At 40.3% G+C, this 16656-nt stretch overlaps 1 protein-coding gene across 2 annotated transcripts in view; it reads right to left on the bottom strand.

The window, feature by feature from the left end:
• LGI1 (leucine rich glioma inactivated 1) overlaps positions 1–16656 on the bottom strand; it is a 55274-nt gene that overhangs the window by 16954 nt on the left and 21664 nt on the right. Inside the window, exons 3-4 of one of the 2 annotated variants that reach the window (XM_069099266.1) lie at positions 11135–11206; positions 10970–11041 (exon numbers count right to left, since the gene is read on the bottom strand). In XM_069099266.1, coding sequence (XP_068955367.1) covers positions 10970–11041; positions 11135–11206 — 144 coding nt within the window. The remainder of the gene's footprint in view (positions 1–10969; positions 11042–11134; positions 11207–16656) is intronic. The other variant, XM_069099267.1, reaches the window with a different exon arrangement.

Here is a 16656-nt window from a genome sequence, read left to right as displayed (position 1 = left end):
CCCTTCCTCTCTCTAGGCCTCACTCACCTCATCTACAAAACAAGAGAAGTGGGTTAAGTGGCCTGTAAAGTCCCCTCAAGCTTCAGAAAAGTCTACTGTGTATCTTGAGGTCTTGTTCTAAACTCATTGATAAGTATCTAATATTATATTTAACTAATTATCAATTAGTTTATACACAAGATCTTAGAAAGCACCCATGTCGACTTAGCCTAGACCTGACTATTTGTGAGGAGCAATACACTTTGCCTGTGACTATTGCTAATATTACACGGGCCTATATAAAACAGAACCATTTGAGATCTGCGCTTACCTGGCAAAAGGATGTACTGTACATTAGAATGTAAGTTCCTTGTAGGCAGGGCTAAATCACTTTTGTGTTTGTCTCTGGTGCCTAGCATAGTATTTGGCACAAAGTAAATGTTTAATAAATGCCTATTGATTAAAGCATACAAAACCAGGACTGTCTTTAGACTGGACATTTGATTACTTTGTTTATTTAAGACTTGAATTCATTGTTGGAATAGAATTGCCAAATGTCCACAGACAGATAGCCTTTGCTTTCAAATGAGAATCAGGGTAATTCCTTCTATTTTAGTATTCTCTTTGTTTACACAAGAAAAAACATCATCCAGATCTGAAAATGGGACCAGCTGTATCTCTCTCCCCACCCCCAGAACAGAACAGACCAGCTCAAATGGTACGGTTTCCCAAAATGTACTGTCAGGGCTATTGGGTTCTGTTGTTAAGAACGTACCGCCCACAGCCATATGTGCAGGCCTGTTCTTCCCCGCATTGTAGATAGCCTCAGCTTCATTTTTATCTCACTGAATCGGTATTTCTTAAAGAAAAATCTTTTAAAATTCCAAAACATCTTAAAAATGCATAACCTCTCTAAGTTACCATTTTGACATTAAAGCTGCACGAATGGTTATTAAAATCCTCACTTGCAAAAAAAAAAAAGATCTGAGCAGGTAGCTATTTATGTACACCTCTGTTTAAGTTCACACAGCATGTGGATAAAAGGCTGACCTTGGAGTTAGAAAGACCTGTGTTCCCATCCTGACTCTGACTTATACTAAAAATAGGATTATGGGCAAATCCCTTAACCTTTCAGTGCTCCCAACCAACTCTTTAAAATCATGAGTTACAAATGTGACCTGCATCATAGAATCATAGTTTGGAGTAGGGGGGGAGAGATGAGGGGAGGGAAAAGGAAAGAGCTGTGGACTTGGGGTCAGAAGACCTATGTTTCAATCCCGGTGCTGACACTTAGTAGATATGTTACCTCAGACAAATCATCTGCTCTGTCTGAGCCACAGTCTCCTGATCTATAAAATGGAAATAATAAATTCTCACACTGTCTACCCACGTGCCCCCTCCCAGGGCTGTTGTATGGCTCAAATGAGGTAATGTATGCAAAGCATTTTGTAATCCTTAAAGCAATATATAAACATAAGTTATTAAGGGGTTAGCTGTGAGATGATAAGCATTTTATGACAAAGATTCCTCATGTGTCCTCTAACATTCAGTGCAATGCTAGATATATGCTGAGGGTTCATTAGTTACTTGGAAAGTGATAAAAATTGTCCCCAAATGTTACACACAGACATATGCCAACAGTAATTCTTCCCCAGAGTATTGGATCACAGCCTACCTGATGTGATAGCTTCAGAAACATCACTAATAGCACATGGGGTTGGAGAAGCTTCACACGGATGCTTAGTAGGATGCTATCGCTATAGGTTATAAGCTAATTTCAAACTGGTCTCTAAGGGCATGTTTAGAAGATTAAGCACCAGAAGGTGCGATAAGGTTGTTGCTTTTGAAGATAACTACCGTGTTTCCCCGATAATAAGACACTGTCTTATTAATTTTTTGGGACAGAAAAACACCAGAGGGCTTATTTTCAGGGGAGGGCTTATTTTAATGAACATTGACAGCAATTTTAATAAACAGGTAAATGTGAACAAAAAAATGTACCTTTATTCAATAATGAATTCAATAAAGAACAGGATGACACTCTCACTGCTGCAGCTCTGATTGGATGCAGCTCAGAGCGCGGCATGCGTTTCACGGGGGGGGGAAACGGTGCATACAGAGGGTACCGTAATGTAGCGTGTAGCACAGGGGATCACCTTCACTACAGTAGCAATCTCAATAGGGTTTATTTTCGGGGGAGGGCTTATTTTAGAGGAATCTTACACAGTAAGGGGAGGGCTTATTTTCGGGATAGGTCTTATTATCGGGGAAACACGGTATTCAAAAAGCACTTATTAAGTACCCACTATATTTCAGGCATCTTGCTAGGTCCTGGAGATACAAAAAAAAACAAAAATAAAACTAGCTCAACACATTTTAGTCTAGGGATGAAATTTAGAGATGCCAGCCAGGTTCCTTGGGGAAGGCTTTAGAGTCAGGCTGTGAATTCCAAATCTGGTCTCTGGGCCTGTAATTGCCTAATAGTACATCCCTTTGTAGACTAGGTCTAAGCACAGACTGGTCATTGCCTTGAGTTTCTTAGCTTTGGAATCTTCCATTTCCTCCTACCCCAATTCTCTGTGCAAGTCAAGCCTGGAGCCACCTTAATCAAGGTCTTCCTTCCCAATGGACAACAGATGAATTTTCTTTACCTTAGAATGATCTGCTTTCACTGGGACTGGGACAGTAGGTCTAAGGTGAATAGGTTGAAGAAGAGGTAGTATCGGCCTAGTAGATGTAAGCTGGCTATGAATAGCCGGGTTCAGGTTCCAGCTCTAGTGTATGCTAGTTATCCTTAAAACTCTCAGCACTCTCTCTAAGAAACTCTCTAAGACTATAAATTACAAAGAAGGTGCTAACCTGCCTTGGTAGAGGGAGTTCCCGACTGGGAGGTCACAAATCAATGAAACCATCATTCCTCTGCCTATATGGGTTGAAACTTAAATTTGTTAAGCAAAAATAAATCAACTCCTGAAATGAGTTGACTTTGATCTTGAAATACATGATCAGACAAAGCATAATGAGGCAACACTCAACCTGTGGTCAAAAATCTCAGAAGTCCTGGGTTTCAATCCTTACTGTGCCTCTTGTTAGTTGTACGACCCCCAACAAGTTACTTTATGTGTCTGGGTCTTACTTAACTCATCTATAAAATGAAAGGGTTCATTTCCAAGGCCCTTTCTAGCCTTAATCCTATGACTGGCCTCTAAGTCTTGAAGTAGAAAGCCAGGAAGGGTATTTGAGTTCCAAAACACCAGGAGAATTCAAAACACTCCTCAGCAAGTAGGGTTTTCAAATGTTGGCCAAAAGGAGAAATTGTAAGGGAATAAAAATCTCACCTAATTTTAGTAAATTCTCATAATGTCATATTACTGGCATGAAGAAACAAGTTAATAATCTCCTCACATTCAGAGCTAAGTAAATTCAGACAGGCAGAACCAGTTCATAGATTTATTAGCCAGTCCAAAAAATGCAAGAACAAAGCTGGGAACAAAAGGCCAACTGAAATCTCTCTAAGAAAGCCAATGTGAGCAAAGAATTAAACAATAAGGAAAATGCAGATCATTGGGGAACCTGGCTGCGTAGGTCTTCGACTGTGATTTCTTAGTTCCCTTTCTATTCCCAGACTTTGGGGGGGGGGGGGGGGGGGCAGGGAAGGCCCTCTAGTTTGGCAAGCAGGTGATGATAACCTTTCAAAAATCTTTACATGCAGCTTTTTAAAAAGGAGATGATTGGTCCTTGCCACCAGTTAACTGTGTCTACAGCCAAAGATGGTATGGTGTGAATTAAATTAGAGGCTAGAATGTACACCTTATTTGATTTTTCTGGTGACCAGACTTAGTTGCCTTTGTTCCTTTTTTAATATCTTCTGATGGTCAGCGGTGACCTAAGACCCTCAGGTATGTACCTGCAAGTGTTTTATACAGTCCATGGTGGCTAAGGTCCAGGGGATCTCTGCTATTCCCTCCCTCCTGCTATTTTCTGGGTCAGCCTCAGCAGCAGTAGTGTACTGATAATAAACTTCATATCAGTTTACTAGTGCTGGGACTGAGAAGGGCAGAAGGAGCTATGAGTTACAGGACTAGCCTTGTTTGTATGATCTTCTGTCCCTAAATGGTGGCAACTCTGGCCCTTTCTGTCCTGTCGTCTATTTCAAAGATTGGAGGGCTGATACAAGTGACCTTGCTCTGTTAAAATGTACCAAGTGGTAAAATTAATAAGGAATTATACAACTGATACTAATAGGTCCTATTCTAGAGCCCAAGGTCAAACTCTGAATTTTGATCAAATTTATGTTTAACTTCAACCCCTTTTAGAATTCCACTCCTTCTCCCTGTCCTCCCTAGGAATGCCAACACCCTAGACTATCCTTCTAGAATTGACTTCCTCCCTCTCTCCTCTGGTTCCCGCATCAGGGCCTCTCTACCTATTCAACTTTTATTTGGCTCCATAGAGATTGCCAAAAGAATTTCAATCAGATTCCTTAACCTAGTACTCTGCACAGCCTTCTTTTACACTACTCCCTTCTATGTGTATTATGTTTCAGCCAAATTGGACTATTCACTGTCCCCTGCAGACAGCCTATGCTGTTCCACCTCTATGCCTTCACTCATGCTGCTCCCTATATGTGAAATGCCCTCTCCACATTTATTCTCCTCTTGAAATTCTCCCCATCCTTTAATGCTCAGCTCAAATGTCCTGTCCTCATTGTCCTAGTAATTAATAACCCTTCACCCCTTGGACCTTGCATAGTGCTTGACATATCTCTCCAGAATCATTTTATATTTTAGTTGTTTGAATTTGCATTCTTCTACATTCTCAGAATTTTACAAAACAATTTTTAAGTATCACTTTACATCTATCAGAGTGGCTAATACCACAAAAAAAGAAAAATGTTGGATGTTGGAGGAGATATGGAAAACTGAGACACTAAAGCTCTGTTGGTGGAGTTGTGAACTGATCCAACCATTCTGGAGAGCAATTTGGAACTATGCCTAAAGGGCTATAAAACTGTGCATACTCTTTGATCCAGCAATGCCACTTCTAGGTCTATATCCCAAAGAGATCATGAAAAAGGGAAAAGGACCTATTTGTACAAAAATATTTATAGTAACTTTTTGTGGTGGCTAAGAATGGGAAATTGAAGAGATGGCTATCAACTGGGGAATGGCTAAACAAACTGTGGTATATGATTATAATGGCATACCATTGTGCTATAAGAAAAGATGAGCAGGCTGATTTCAGAAAAACCTGGAAAGTCTTACATAAAATGATGAATAGTGAAGTGAACAGAACCGGGAGAATGTTGTACACAGTAACAGCAATATTGTTTGATGAAGAATTATGAATGACAGCTATTCTTAGCAATACAATGATCCAAGACAATCCCAAATGACTAATGATAAAGCATACTATCTGCCTCCATAGAAAGAACTGATATTGATTGAATACAGACTGAAGCATGCTATTTTTCACTTTCTTTCATTTTTTCTTTTATTAGAGTCTTCTTGTACAAAATGACTAATATGGAAATATTTTACATAATTGCACATGTATATCCTATATCTGATTGCTTACTGTCTCAGGGAGGGGAGAGGGAAGGGAGAAGAAGGAATAGAATTTAGAACTCAAAATTTTAAATAAAAATGTTAAAAAAATTGGGAGAAAAGTGACAAACTGTCCTATGTAAACAGTAAAGACTGTCAATCTAATTTAATTTTCATTCAAGCAGGGCAACTGTTAATTTTTTTACTTGTTTTAAGTCTATAATATTAAGTATTTTACCTAGTATAAAATGTATTCATTTCTTGCAATTAGGCACAAGAAATAAATGTATGCATATAACTATAAGTTTTTCACTTATCAAAAATATTTCTTTTGATTTTTTTCACTCTGATCAATTGATTGATTGTAGATAATTTTAGAATGGTATTAAAGGTACAGTTTTTAACATTAAAAAATTTTTCAGAAATTTAAACCAGAAGGAACCTTAGAAACTAATTTAACTTCTTTATTGACAGCTGAGATAACTGACATCATAGAAGTAAAATGACTTACCCAAGGTCACACAGATAATGTGAGAAGCAGAGCTGGCATTCAAACACAGGTATAGTAACCCCAAATACAGCCTTCTTCCCATCTCACTGTTTTCCTCTATAAGACTTTGAGATTAATTGTCAACAAGGACCATGTTTTATTTAACCTTTTATGTAATCTTATTTTATCTTCTTAAGACATAGCAAATGCTTAACAAATATTTATTGAAGTTCTCATTTCCTACTGAAACTTATCTGCAGGGCAACTACGTGGTGTTGTGGCCCTGGAGTCAAGATGACCTGTGTTCACATCCAGTCTCAGACACCTACTTGCTGTGTGACCCTGGGCAAGTCACTTAACCCCGATTGCCTCAGAAAGAAAGAGAGAAAAGAAACTTATTTGTCCTGTGTCTCACTCCCTCAAAGCTATATTCTTTTAAGGAATCAGATAGCCACAGAATGTTGGATCTGGAAGAGACTTTAGAGATTCTCTAGGTCAATTCCTGCTCATTTTATATATAAGGAAACTGAGACCTGGGTGGGGGGTGAGGTGGGAGATAGCTTACCAAAGTTATAGAACATGTAATAATGAGAAGAAGCTGAAAAACCTCCCTCCTGCTTCAGATTTTTGCCATGAGGCAGCTGGAGAGACCTTCTTTTCACCTACACTCCAGTGACCATGGCAAGATCCTGGTTTTCCAACCATAGTACTGCTGCTTGGGTCATATAGCAGCCTTCAATTGGCTGCCCTCACTGCGACTTCCAATGATGCTACCCCAGGTTCCCTGTAGCCACAGAACTCAGGATCCCAGTCTCCAGTCAGGAAGCTGTACTAATATTGAATTACAGAAGGCAGGACCACTGGTGGGTGAGTTTACCCTATCAGGATTGGGTCCTCTCCCAGAAAAGCTAATTGTGACTAGTGCTGTCTCTAGAGTACAGCAAATTGGAACAACTCTATGCCCTGGCTGTAGGGCTGGGCAGTGACTCAGGAAGGCAGCTAGTGTCAGGGTGGAGGAGTCAGGGCAACGGCAGAAAGAGATACCTCCCGAGATGGTCCTAAAATAGACATAAGTTGGACTTAGAGTTGGACTACAACTTCTCCCAACACAGAGGCAAAGGGGACAACATGTGGACTAGTGAGGGAATAGACAGCATAGAATGAACGCAGAAGTCCTGGGTTCTAGTGCTGGCTCTACAACACATCATCACTGTGCGACCTCTCTGAACACCTGAGTTTCCTTGCTATGGATTAGAATGTCTATGAGGTTCCTTCATGTCATAACAGCCTAAGGTTCTGTAATTGCCTCCCCCTCCCAGACTGTCTTTCCCATGACCTTTCCCCTTCCAGGAGATCCCTTAAGGGCTTCCAGGGATTTGGGGAAAATGTTTGTCAATCTTGTCCATCATGCTCTTAGTCTGCATGAAATACAAATATTTAGAATAAGGGAAATAGCATAGTTCTTCCATCCTCTCTCCCAGCTGGGCCATGTGTACAATATTACGTCCAGTTTTGGGCACTGCATTTTTAGTGAGAGACAAGCTAGAATACACTGTGGGGGGGGGGGAGAAGACAAAGCTGGTGAGAAGGTATTGTTTGAGATTCATTTGAAAGGTGTTTAGCTCAGAGAAAGAGACAATTAAGTGTGTGTAGGAAGGAGTGGGGGAGAAGGCATGATCACAATTTTCAAAAATTCTAAGGGCTATGTTATAGAAGAAGGATTAACTTTATTCTGCCTGGTCTCTGAGAGCAGAATAAGCAAATAACAGGGGAAGTTATAGGGAAGCAGATTTCAATTCAGTATCAGGAGAACTTCCTCAAAATTTGAGCTATCCAAAATTAGAACGGGCTACTTCAATAACCTGAGAATCACTGGAGGATTTCAAGCAGGATTTGTCTAATCCAAGGGTGGAGAACCTATGGCCTCGAGGCCACATGTAGCCTTCTAGGTCCTTGCCTGAGGCCTTCTGATTGAGTCCAAGTTTTGCAGAACAAATCCTTTTATTAAGGAGATTTGTTTTGTGAAGTTTGGATTCAGTCAAAGGGCCACACTTGAGGACCTAGAAGGCTACATGTGACCTCGGGGCTGCAGGTTCCCCACTCCTGGCCTAATCCCTTCTCTGGGATCTTAAAGAGAAAATTCTTGCTTCAGGTAAGAACTGAACTAGGTTATTTCTTGAGTCCCTTCCTACTCTAAGGTTCTTTCATTCTATGAGCAGTAAAAGACTGTAATCTCCTTGAGGACAGGAATAATGTCTTGTTATCTAAGCATCTAGGACTCGTACTTGCATATGGTAGGACAATGTTTGTTAAATTAAATGGAATTATATTTCACTTGTATAAAAAGGTTGGGGGGCTAGAGGTGAGGAGAGCCTCACCTCGTGGGCTACCCTCAACCCTGAATCTCCAGTAGATGGGTGACCCAAATTTATCATTCATTTTGATCTGGTGGCCCATGTAGAATGCTGGCAGACACAACTGGCTGATGTTGATGGGTTGTTAAGCAACCACTCTTAGTGAGGATCTTAGTGAGAATCCCTTCTCATTTGTGAAGGGAGGTCTGGGTGAAGGACTGCGGAGGAGGATGTAGCTAGGTCCAGAGCCTGCCCTCCATGTAGACACACCTCCACAGTGTGTCCTGCCTGCCATGTCACTCCAGATCCCCAGCTGCCCAGTCACTCCTTAATTAGGTTATGAGCTCCTGGAGAGCAAGGACTGTCTTGTACTTCTTTTGTCCTGTCTGTTGAGCACATAGTTGGCTTTGTTGAGTTAGACTGAATTGAGGAGAATGTGTTCCCAGTTGAGGTCATAAGACTTCCTCCATTCAGGTCTGTAGCCGCTTTAGAGTATTTGGGGCACTGCTTCATTTATTTGGGGATGTTCAGATCCCAGCTGGAAGCCTTCCCTAACCTTCCCCTTCCCGCCCTGCCTCATTCCTCCATCCCCACTACCACAGTGAGGGAAGGCAGGAGATACCACAGAGCAGAGTGAGGATTTTCTAGCCTCCATTGTTACTCAGACATTTCCAGAACAGCAGTGAATGCTTGGCATCTTCAGAGTGCAACTTAAGACCTTCTGTTTGTATTGAATCAGAACAGGGGAAGACATGGAGAAAAATATATCTAATGACTTCCAGTATTACTGCCTCCTCTACCATCAGCTTGCTGAGTTATGCTCAGACCAACTGTTGAGGTGTAAAACCACATGTACCTCATAATTCTACCTAGGGTTCTATTCAATTCAATCAGAAACCTTTATTAAAGATCTGCTGGGTGCAAGGCACTCTCTAGGTGTTAGAGATAAAAACAAAAGCTGACATTTATATAGCACTTTAAGGTATTACAAATATTATCTCATCTGATCCTCACAACAATCCTGGGAGGGTGGTTCCCATTTTATTGATGAGAAAAATGAGGCAAAGTGAGGTTAAGTAACTTGCTCAGGGTCACATAGTAAGTATCTGAGGCTGGATTTGATGTCAGGTCTTTCTGAGTCCAGATCCATTACTTTATTTAAGGGACCACCCAGCCACTTTTATTATATATATATATATATATATATACATATAAATAAAAGAAAGAAAACATTTATTATGAAAGGAAGAAAGCATTTATTAAGTACAGCTATGTTTCAGGCACTTTACTAAGCACTTTACAAGTATTATTCTATTTCATTCTCACAACAACCCTGGCAGGTAGGTGCTATTATTTTTCTCATTTTACAGATGAGGAAACTGAGGCAGAGAGAGGTTAAGTGACTTGTCTAGGGATACACATCTAGTAAGTAACTGAGGTTGAATTTGAACTCGGGTCTTTTTGATTCTGGGTCCAGTGCTCTATCCAATGTGCCACCTGGCTGCCCCAGGAAATAGTACCTACTCTTGAGAAGTCTATCTAGTTTGCATTAGTAAAGAATTAATAAATGATGGCCTTGTTTCCATTTTTACTTTTAGATATTATTTCTGAATTTATCTTGAAATATGAACAACATGTTGAGTCCTAAGTCATTTTTTCTGCTTGGGCGAGGCTCTTCCTGAAAAGGCAATCGGGTATAGAATGAATATAAAAGAACATACTTGAAATCAGGTAGACTTAGGTCTGAATGCCAATTCTGACACTTTCTGGTTGTGTGACCATGGGTAAGTCATTTAAGTTAAGCATCAATTTTTTCATCTTTAAAATGGGGATAATGCCCGGAGGATTTACCTTACAAGGTGGTTGTGATGATCAAAGGAAAATGGTGTATGCAACTTTAAAGCAGTGGAAGAATGCCAGCTCTCATTAGTGTCTATAAAAGGAGTCTAGACCAGGGTGTCTTCAAGGTCCCTCCCTGCTCTAAAACCCTATCACCTCTTTCCAGGATGTAATTCAAGTTTCATGTAACTCTCTAAGTAATTCACTTACTGAGGAAGCCTCTGTGAGGCATCAACAGGGCTCTTGGCTTGATTATAAATTCCATCCAGAACAAGTTTGCTTGGCATGATTCAGAAAAAAGCAACCATGAGGATGAATTTATTTTGTACTTTTTCAATGCCCTTACTTACTTGCCATATAGACATGTGCTGAAGCTACATTTTTTATATGAGTTAATACCAACTTCAGGTTTACACAGATAGGAGAATAATAGCAAAATCAAAGATTTAAATGATCAATCCTCAATTATCCATGCTGGGAGGTGGGCAGTGATTCTGGCAACCCCAAAATGGTTTTTTCCTCATGATTTCTTTTGTAAGAGACTGCTTTCCAGATCACATTCTTTAGATTAATATTCAAATTAATTTTTAATCACTTGAGAACATACAAATGAATGCATGTTTGATGCAAGTGAGGACAGGAGATGGTCCAGATTTTAAAATAACCCATAAAGTCCTGGATGATCCCTACACAAATAATCAGAGAGTTGACTGAATATTCAATCAGCAAGAAGAAGAAGAACACACAACCTCTGTACTTACAGGTGGATTAAAGACTTTAGGCCACGAAAACTATGTCTTGAGATTGACTTGATGTTGTTGTTTTCTATGAATCTGCAACAGGTTATAACTTTTTAGTCAAACAATGACAGCAGCTGGGAAGCTCGTGTACTGAATTGTGATGAGAAACCCAAGAGGCTCACTTACAGGTACTCAAGGTGAGGGAGGCCGATGAAAGCGTCATCGCTGATTACATCAAAGGAATTTGATGTGAACAACCTGCAGAGAAGAAATAGGGTTTAAGATTTGCAACTGTGAAAATGGCAACAAATGCCAGGTTTTCTGCCTCTAATCCCTGTGCTGGGGGAAGCTCAGTATGGAAAACACCTGCTGGCTGCCTCTTATGATGTAGTCCTTTGGGTAATTTCTGAAGCAATTTTTGCATCCCCAAATTGTCTAGCTATAAAAAGCTTGTAGCACATGTGCTGATCCATCTCCCTCACTGTCTTGTATACACACACACACACACACACACACACACACACACACACACACTCTCTCTCTCTCTCTCTCTCTCTCTCTCTCTCTCTCTCTCTCTCGTTTCATTTTTCAGTTTATGGGTTATGAATGTAGTTGAGGAGCCTCTTAAGCAGAATTTTAAGAACCTTGTCATTCTCTCTCTCTGTCTCCCTTTCTCCCAGTCTCTCTGTCTCTCTCTCTCTCTCTGTCTCTCTCTCTCTCTCTGTCTCTCTCTCTCTCTCTGTCTCTCTATCTCTCTCTGTCTCTGTCTCTCTCTCTCTCTCACACACACACACACACACACACACACACAGACATTTAACAGCCCTTGCTACACAGACATTTAAACTTATGCTCAAAATTACAGTTCAAATTATATTTGAGACAGGCAAAACCACTCAATGAGTAAAACCTATAGCTTGGAGTACAAAACTATTCCAGAGATTCCTCTGCTTGGGACTTCTGACAACCAGAGCAACATCTGACCAGTCTGTGGGGTTCCTGACCAGTTGGCCAGGGATGAACCAATAAGGTGGCATATTAAGTGGTGAAGTGAGAAGATGAGCAGCCAAGCCATCTGTACCAGTTAAATAAGTAATAATTAAATATTTTTTTTGTGAGAGGGAAGTCAAGTACAAAATGCAGGATGAAGCAAAAAAAGAAAACAAAACATAAGCCCTTTTTCTTCTTAAACAATACTTGCATCACTGGCATTTTGACAAACTGACATCCACATTCTGAATCACCAGGAAACATTTTAAAAGCCATTTATTAAATGTAACATACACTGTTTACCACAACACAATGGTGACCTCTTCAAAGAATATTTCAGATATTCTGGAGTGGAAACTTGAAGACAAAAAAGAGGGCCGTTTTTACACAGCAATAATATTAATCTGGAAGAAGTCCTGTGGCATGTGGATGAAGAGCCAGCCTCCTAGTCAGGCAGCTCTGGATTCAAGTCCCACTTCAGACACACACACCGGCTGTGTGACACTAAGTGAGTCACTTAACTTTCCAGAGCCCTGGGCACCTCCTAATAACTGACTATAAATTCTTGAGCAGGTACCACTCTCTATGGAGAGAGGGAGATTACTTATTATAAGTTCCTTAGCAATTAAATCACAGTTCCTTTAAAAAATAATAATTCATATTTCTACATTGATTTAAGTTTTATAGAATACTTTTCATATAACAACACTATGAGATAAGAATTTAGGCAATAAGTTTCTGGAACTTAAACCCCCAAAGGTGATACAGATTGAAAATGTAACTTCAGGGGGCAGCTAGGTGGTGCAGTAAATAGAGCACCGACCCTGAAGTTAGAAGGACCTGAGTTCAAATCTGGCCTCAGACACTTGACACACTTACTAGCTGTGTGACCTTGGGCAAGTCACTTAACCCCAACTGCCCTGCCTTCCCCCCTCTCTCCCCCAAAAATGTAGCTTCAGAAAGATTTTTAGTTAAACTAATAGAGGACACAATGGTTTCAGATAGAAGCTAGAATGTTTAGGGAATGTCCCTAATCTCTGAGGTTACTATCAAAGAGGACAATAATGATTTTCCCCAAGATGTCCCTCGGTGTCCTTGTCACAAATAGAGTTGTGATTTGAGTGAACTGTGGGTCTGATCCTCTCTGTCAGTGTTCAAATCAGAATGACTAGCCAAGTCAGTAGAGGGCTCAGGTTGAGGGTTTTCGGTTTGAGCCCTTACACTGGGCACCACCCTCAGAGGCACTATGGGATAAAAGAAAAAACAAAGGCCTTGGCCTAGGGTCTTGCTCCCAACTCTGTTAGTAATGCTACAATGGACAAGTCACTATATTTCTCTTTGTCTCAGTTTCCTTCTCTGTGAAACTGAGAAAGTTGTGCCAGATGATCTTTTAATGTTCCTCTAACTTTAAGATTCTGTGATTCTTATGTCCTTTCCTTAAGGTGTTTTGATTAATCCCCCAGTTTCCTCCCTCCCAATCTGGCCTCCATCTACTTTTTTCCCATGGTTTTAAGCCCAAAGACTCCATTATTATCTGAAAAAGAAATAAACACAAAAGAGTAACAACAGGGCAATGAAGTGTTTCTAGTGGGTCATGAGGTAAGACTATGTTGATATTTCAATAAACCCTAAGTTCTTTCTAAAGGCTTTAGGGATCCATGGGAGTGTGGGGGTGGAGAGTCGCCTAAATGAGGATCGTGATGCTAGACCCTAAAAAGAGAAAGTGACTGGATCCCTAGCTGAGGACTAGGGAAAGTATCCAGCCTCTACTAGTTCTTTAGTTTGCCTGCCATCTTAGCTTAGCTAATAGTGGGGACCTACGGGAAGATCCACTTCAGGAATATAGGTTTAGGACAAGGGGACAAGAACATCTCAGAGAAGAAGCCTTTATAGTAGGAGGGTCAGGTTTAGGGGAGTCTATATTGGCCATGCCTAAAGACCTGCATGTCGATAGTTTGTCAAGGGCTCAATCAACTAAAAGATGTGACCTGCTTCCAGAGGCTGGGCAGAGCTGGGAGACTGGCAAGAAAAGGTTAGCTGCTTCAGCTGGAGCCAGACCATGCAGAGCTCCAGAGTAGGAGAAAGGAGACAGTGAACTCAGGGGAGAGAGAACTCTGGGAGTAGATAAGGAATGCTCATTTCTTCCTGGGACTTTGGTGGGAATGGGCAAATACATGATAGGCTTTCAGTATCCCTAGCCAGTGGGCTAAGGGTGAAGTAATGCAAGATGACAGAGCCAGACAGCTGAGAAAAAAAAAGTATTTGCCTAAGAGCAGACTCCGGTGTGCCATATTGAAACCTGGGGCAGCAAAATTACAGAAGATTTTGAAGGGCAGCCAAATTTCATCACCATGAAATTAGACTTGAGTTACCATAGAGTCTAAGAGTCATTTAAAGAATGACATCGACAAATTGGAGAATGTACAGAGAAGGGCAATTAGGATGGCTAAAGCCATGTTATAAGAGGAGAGTCATGGGGCTATTTTACTACCAAAGAAAGGACTTAGACATGACCTTAGCCAAACCTAAGTGGGGGAGGATTAGAGCTAATTGTTGTTCTCAAATACTTGAAGGGCTATCATGGAAGAGGGAGGAAAATTAACAAGGTATGATCCCAGAGGGGAGAATTAGGAGCACTGGGGAGTAAAGAGAACAAAAAGTTTGTCTCAGGCTAAAGAATAGTTTCCAAATCGTTACAGCTATACAAAAATGGAATTGGTTGCCTAATGAGGTAGATGAGTTTCCCATCATTGGAGCTGTCTAAAGAGAAGCTGAATGACTGACTCTTCATCCATTTTGCTTTAGAGAGCATTAATATATCTAATATGCTAATATTAGATATATTATATTATTAATATATAGATATATAATATTATTAATATATCAATATCTAATATCTAATCTAATAATAGATTAGGGTAGATGGTCATCACCTATAAAAGCCATTCCAACACTGGAGGTTCCAGAAATCTAATTTGGTTCATAATGTAGTCATTCCTACTACAAATACTACAGAGAAGCAGTGGCAATATAATCACTCCCCAGAAACAACAAAACAATGAAAATTTGTTTTCTCTTTTAGTGTTTTCATCTCCCCTATCACAAAGCAGAGGTCATTTGGATTATCTAACACAAATATCCTATCCCTTTCAGTGTCTGAAAAAGGGCTTTGTTTCCATCTGTTTCTATTTTACAACTATAGAGGGCCATTCCTTACTCACTGGAAGGCAGAAGGATAAATTGAGACGGGTCATATAACTAGCAGCTCACTTACAGCCTTAAAGTAGAGCTGTCATGCCATTTGGGGTTTGCTCTTCTCAAGAAATTCTTAGCACCATACTGATGTAGTCTCTTTTAGTTTTATAGTATCATTCTATTATCCTCACTTCCCTTCTGCAACTTGAATTCCCTTTCTCCCCAGTCTTGTGGAAAGAGCCTGGAATTTGGGATGCAAAGGGCTAGATTTGAATCTCAGCTCTGCTACTTTCTGTGTGACTTTATTAAAGTGACTTAATCTCTCTGGTTCTCAGTTTGCTCATCAATAATTCATGAGGTGGAGTAGAGCTTTAAAATTCTATGACCTAAGGAAGATTTTAGGCAAGAGGGCTCTAGGGAGAGTTGCAAATGTCATTAGTTGATAGAGGACCAAGATTAAACTATGAAACCTTTGTGAATCGTCAGCTGTTTCTGCCTATCATTGTATTCATCTCCTACTTTGTATGATTCCTTAAAGTGTTTCAGAGTCATTTCCCCTTCACATATCTAAAAATTTGATATATATTATCAGAAAGCAGGGGAGAGAATAGGGTGAATGAAACTGTGCTCTGTTCTCTGATGGGGGTTGGTTTGGGATTTAAGGGAGCAAGACAAAGTGATTACATAAGTTTGAAACCTGCAGAGAGCATTAAAGAGCCAAGACCTGTCTTGCTGAGATTTGAGGGTGGATAGGAGGGGAAAGATAGTTTACAGGGTAAAGAAAATACCTTGCAACATAAACTGTAGCAACATAAATAGCAGACCCTGTTTTGGCTCCAAAGTTGTGGGGGAAAAAATTTAAGGGATTTTGGGGGGGGATGAATTCTCTATATAATGGCTTCTCACCCATATTCTAATATTTCAATGTTTCAGGCGACCAAGATTTCATCAGCGTGAGCCTACTTCCCCTGGCACAGATCACACAAGCCCTCTATACCTTTGCAGACAGTTCTTTGTAAGCTGGTGTCACTGATAGTGTTCTTCATCCATGGCCAAACCTCAGGGGATGGCTCTGTTAGGTTCTACCAAGCTAGAACAATTGAGTATAAGCTCAATGTCTGTTCTCTAAGGACCAACATAGTTAAGATCTCAACTCATGGTTTCAGAAAATAGTTAAGACTGGTTACCAGTGACTAAGTCATTAAAGCGTGCTATTGTAACCATCTCTAGCAGCTTTCTGCAGCTGGGGACCTTTGATCTGTCTGATGTTGACACATTCTCCAGTGGTCAAGATGGAGGAGGAAAAGATAAAGACATGCATGGAAATTGTTCCCAGCCCTGCTGTTGTGCAAAATTGCCCAAGAGTATGCCAGTAATTTCAAATCAGACATTCCAAGTTGTCAGAGTAAACAACTCCCATTACATGTTTTACTTCTGCCCAATCAGTTCACAAGAAGACTGACAAATTGGACATTTTTGGGCAGAATTTGGCCTAAATATTTACACGATAAAAAACAAACACA

Source organism: Petaurus breviceps, unplaced genomic scaffold (genome assembly GCF_028583685.1).
Source record: "Petaurus breviceps papuanus isolate PSGF00001 unplaced genomic scaffold, PetGlider_PUasm1.0 37, whole genome shotgun sequence".
Classification (NCBI taxonomy): Eukaryota; Metazoa; Chordata; class Mammalia; order Diprotodontia; family Petauridae; genus Petaurus; species Petaurus breviceps.
Note: the sequence above shows the minus strand (reverse complement) of the source record. Positions and strands in the feature narration are given on the sequence as shown.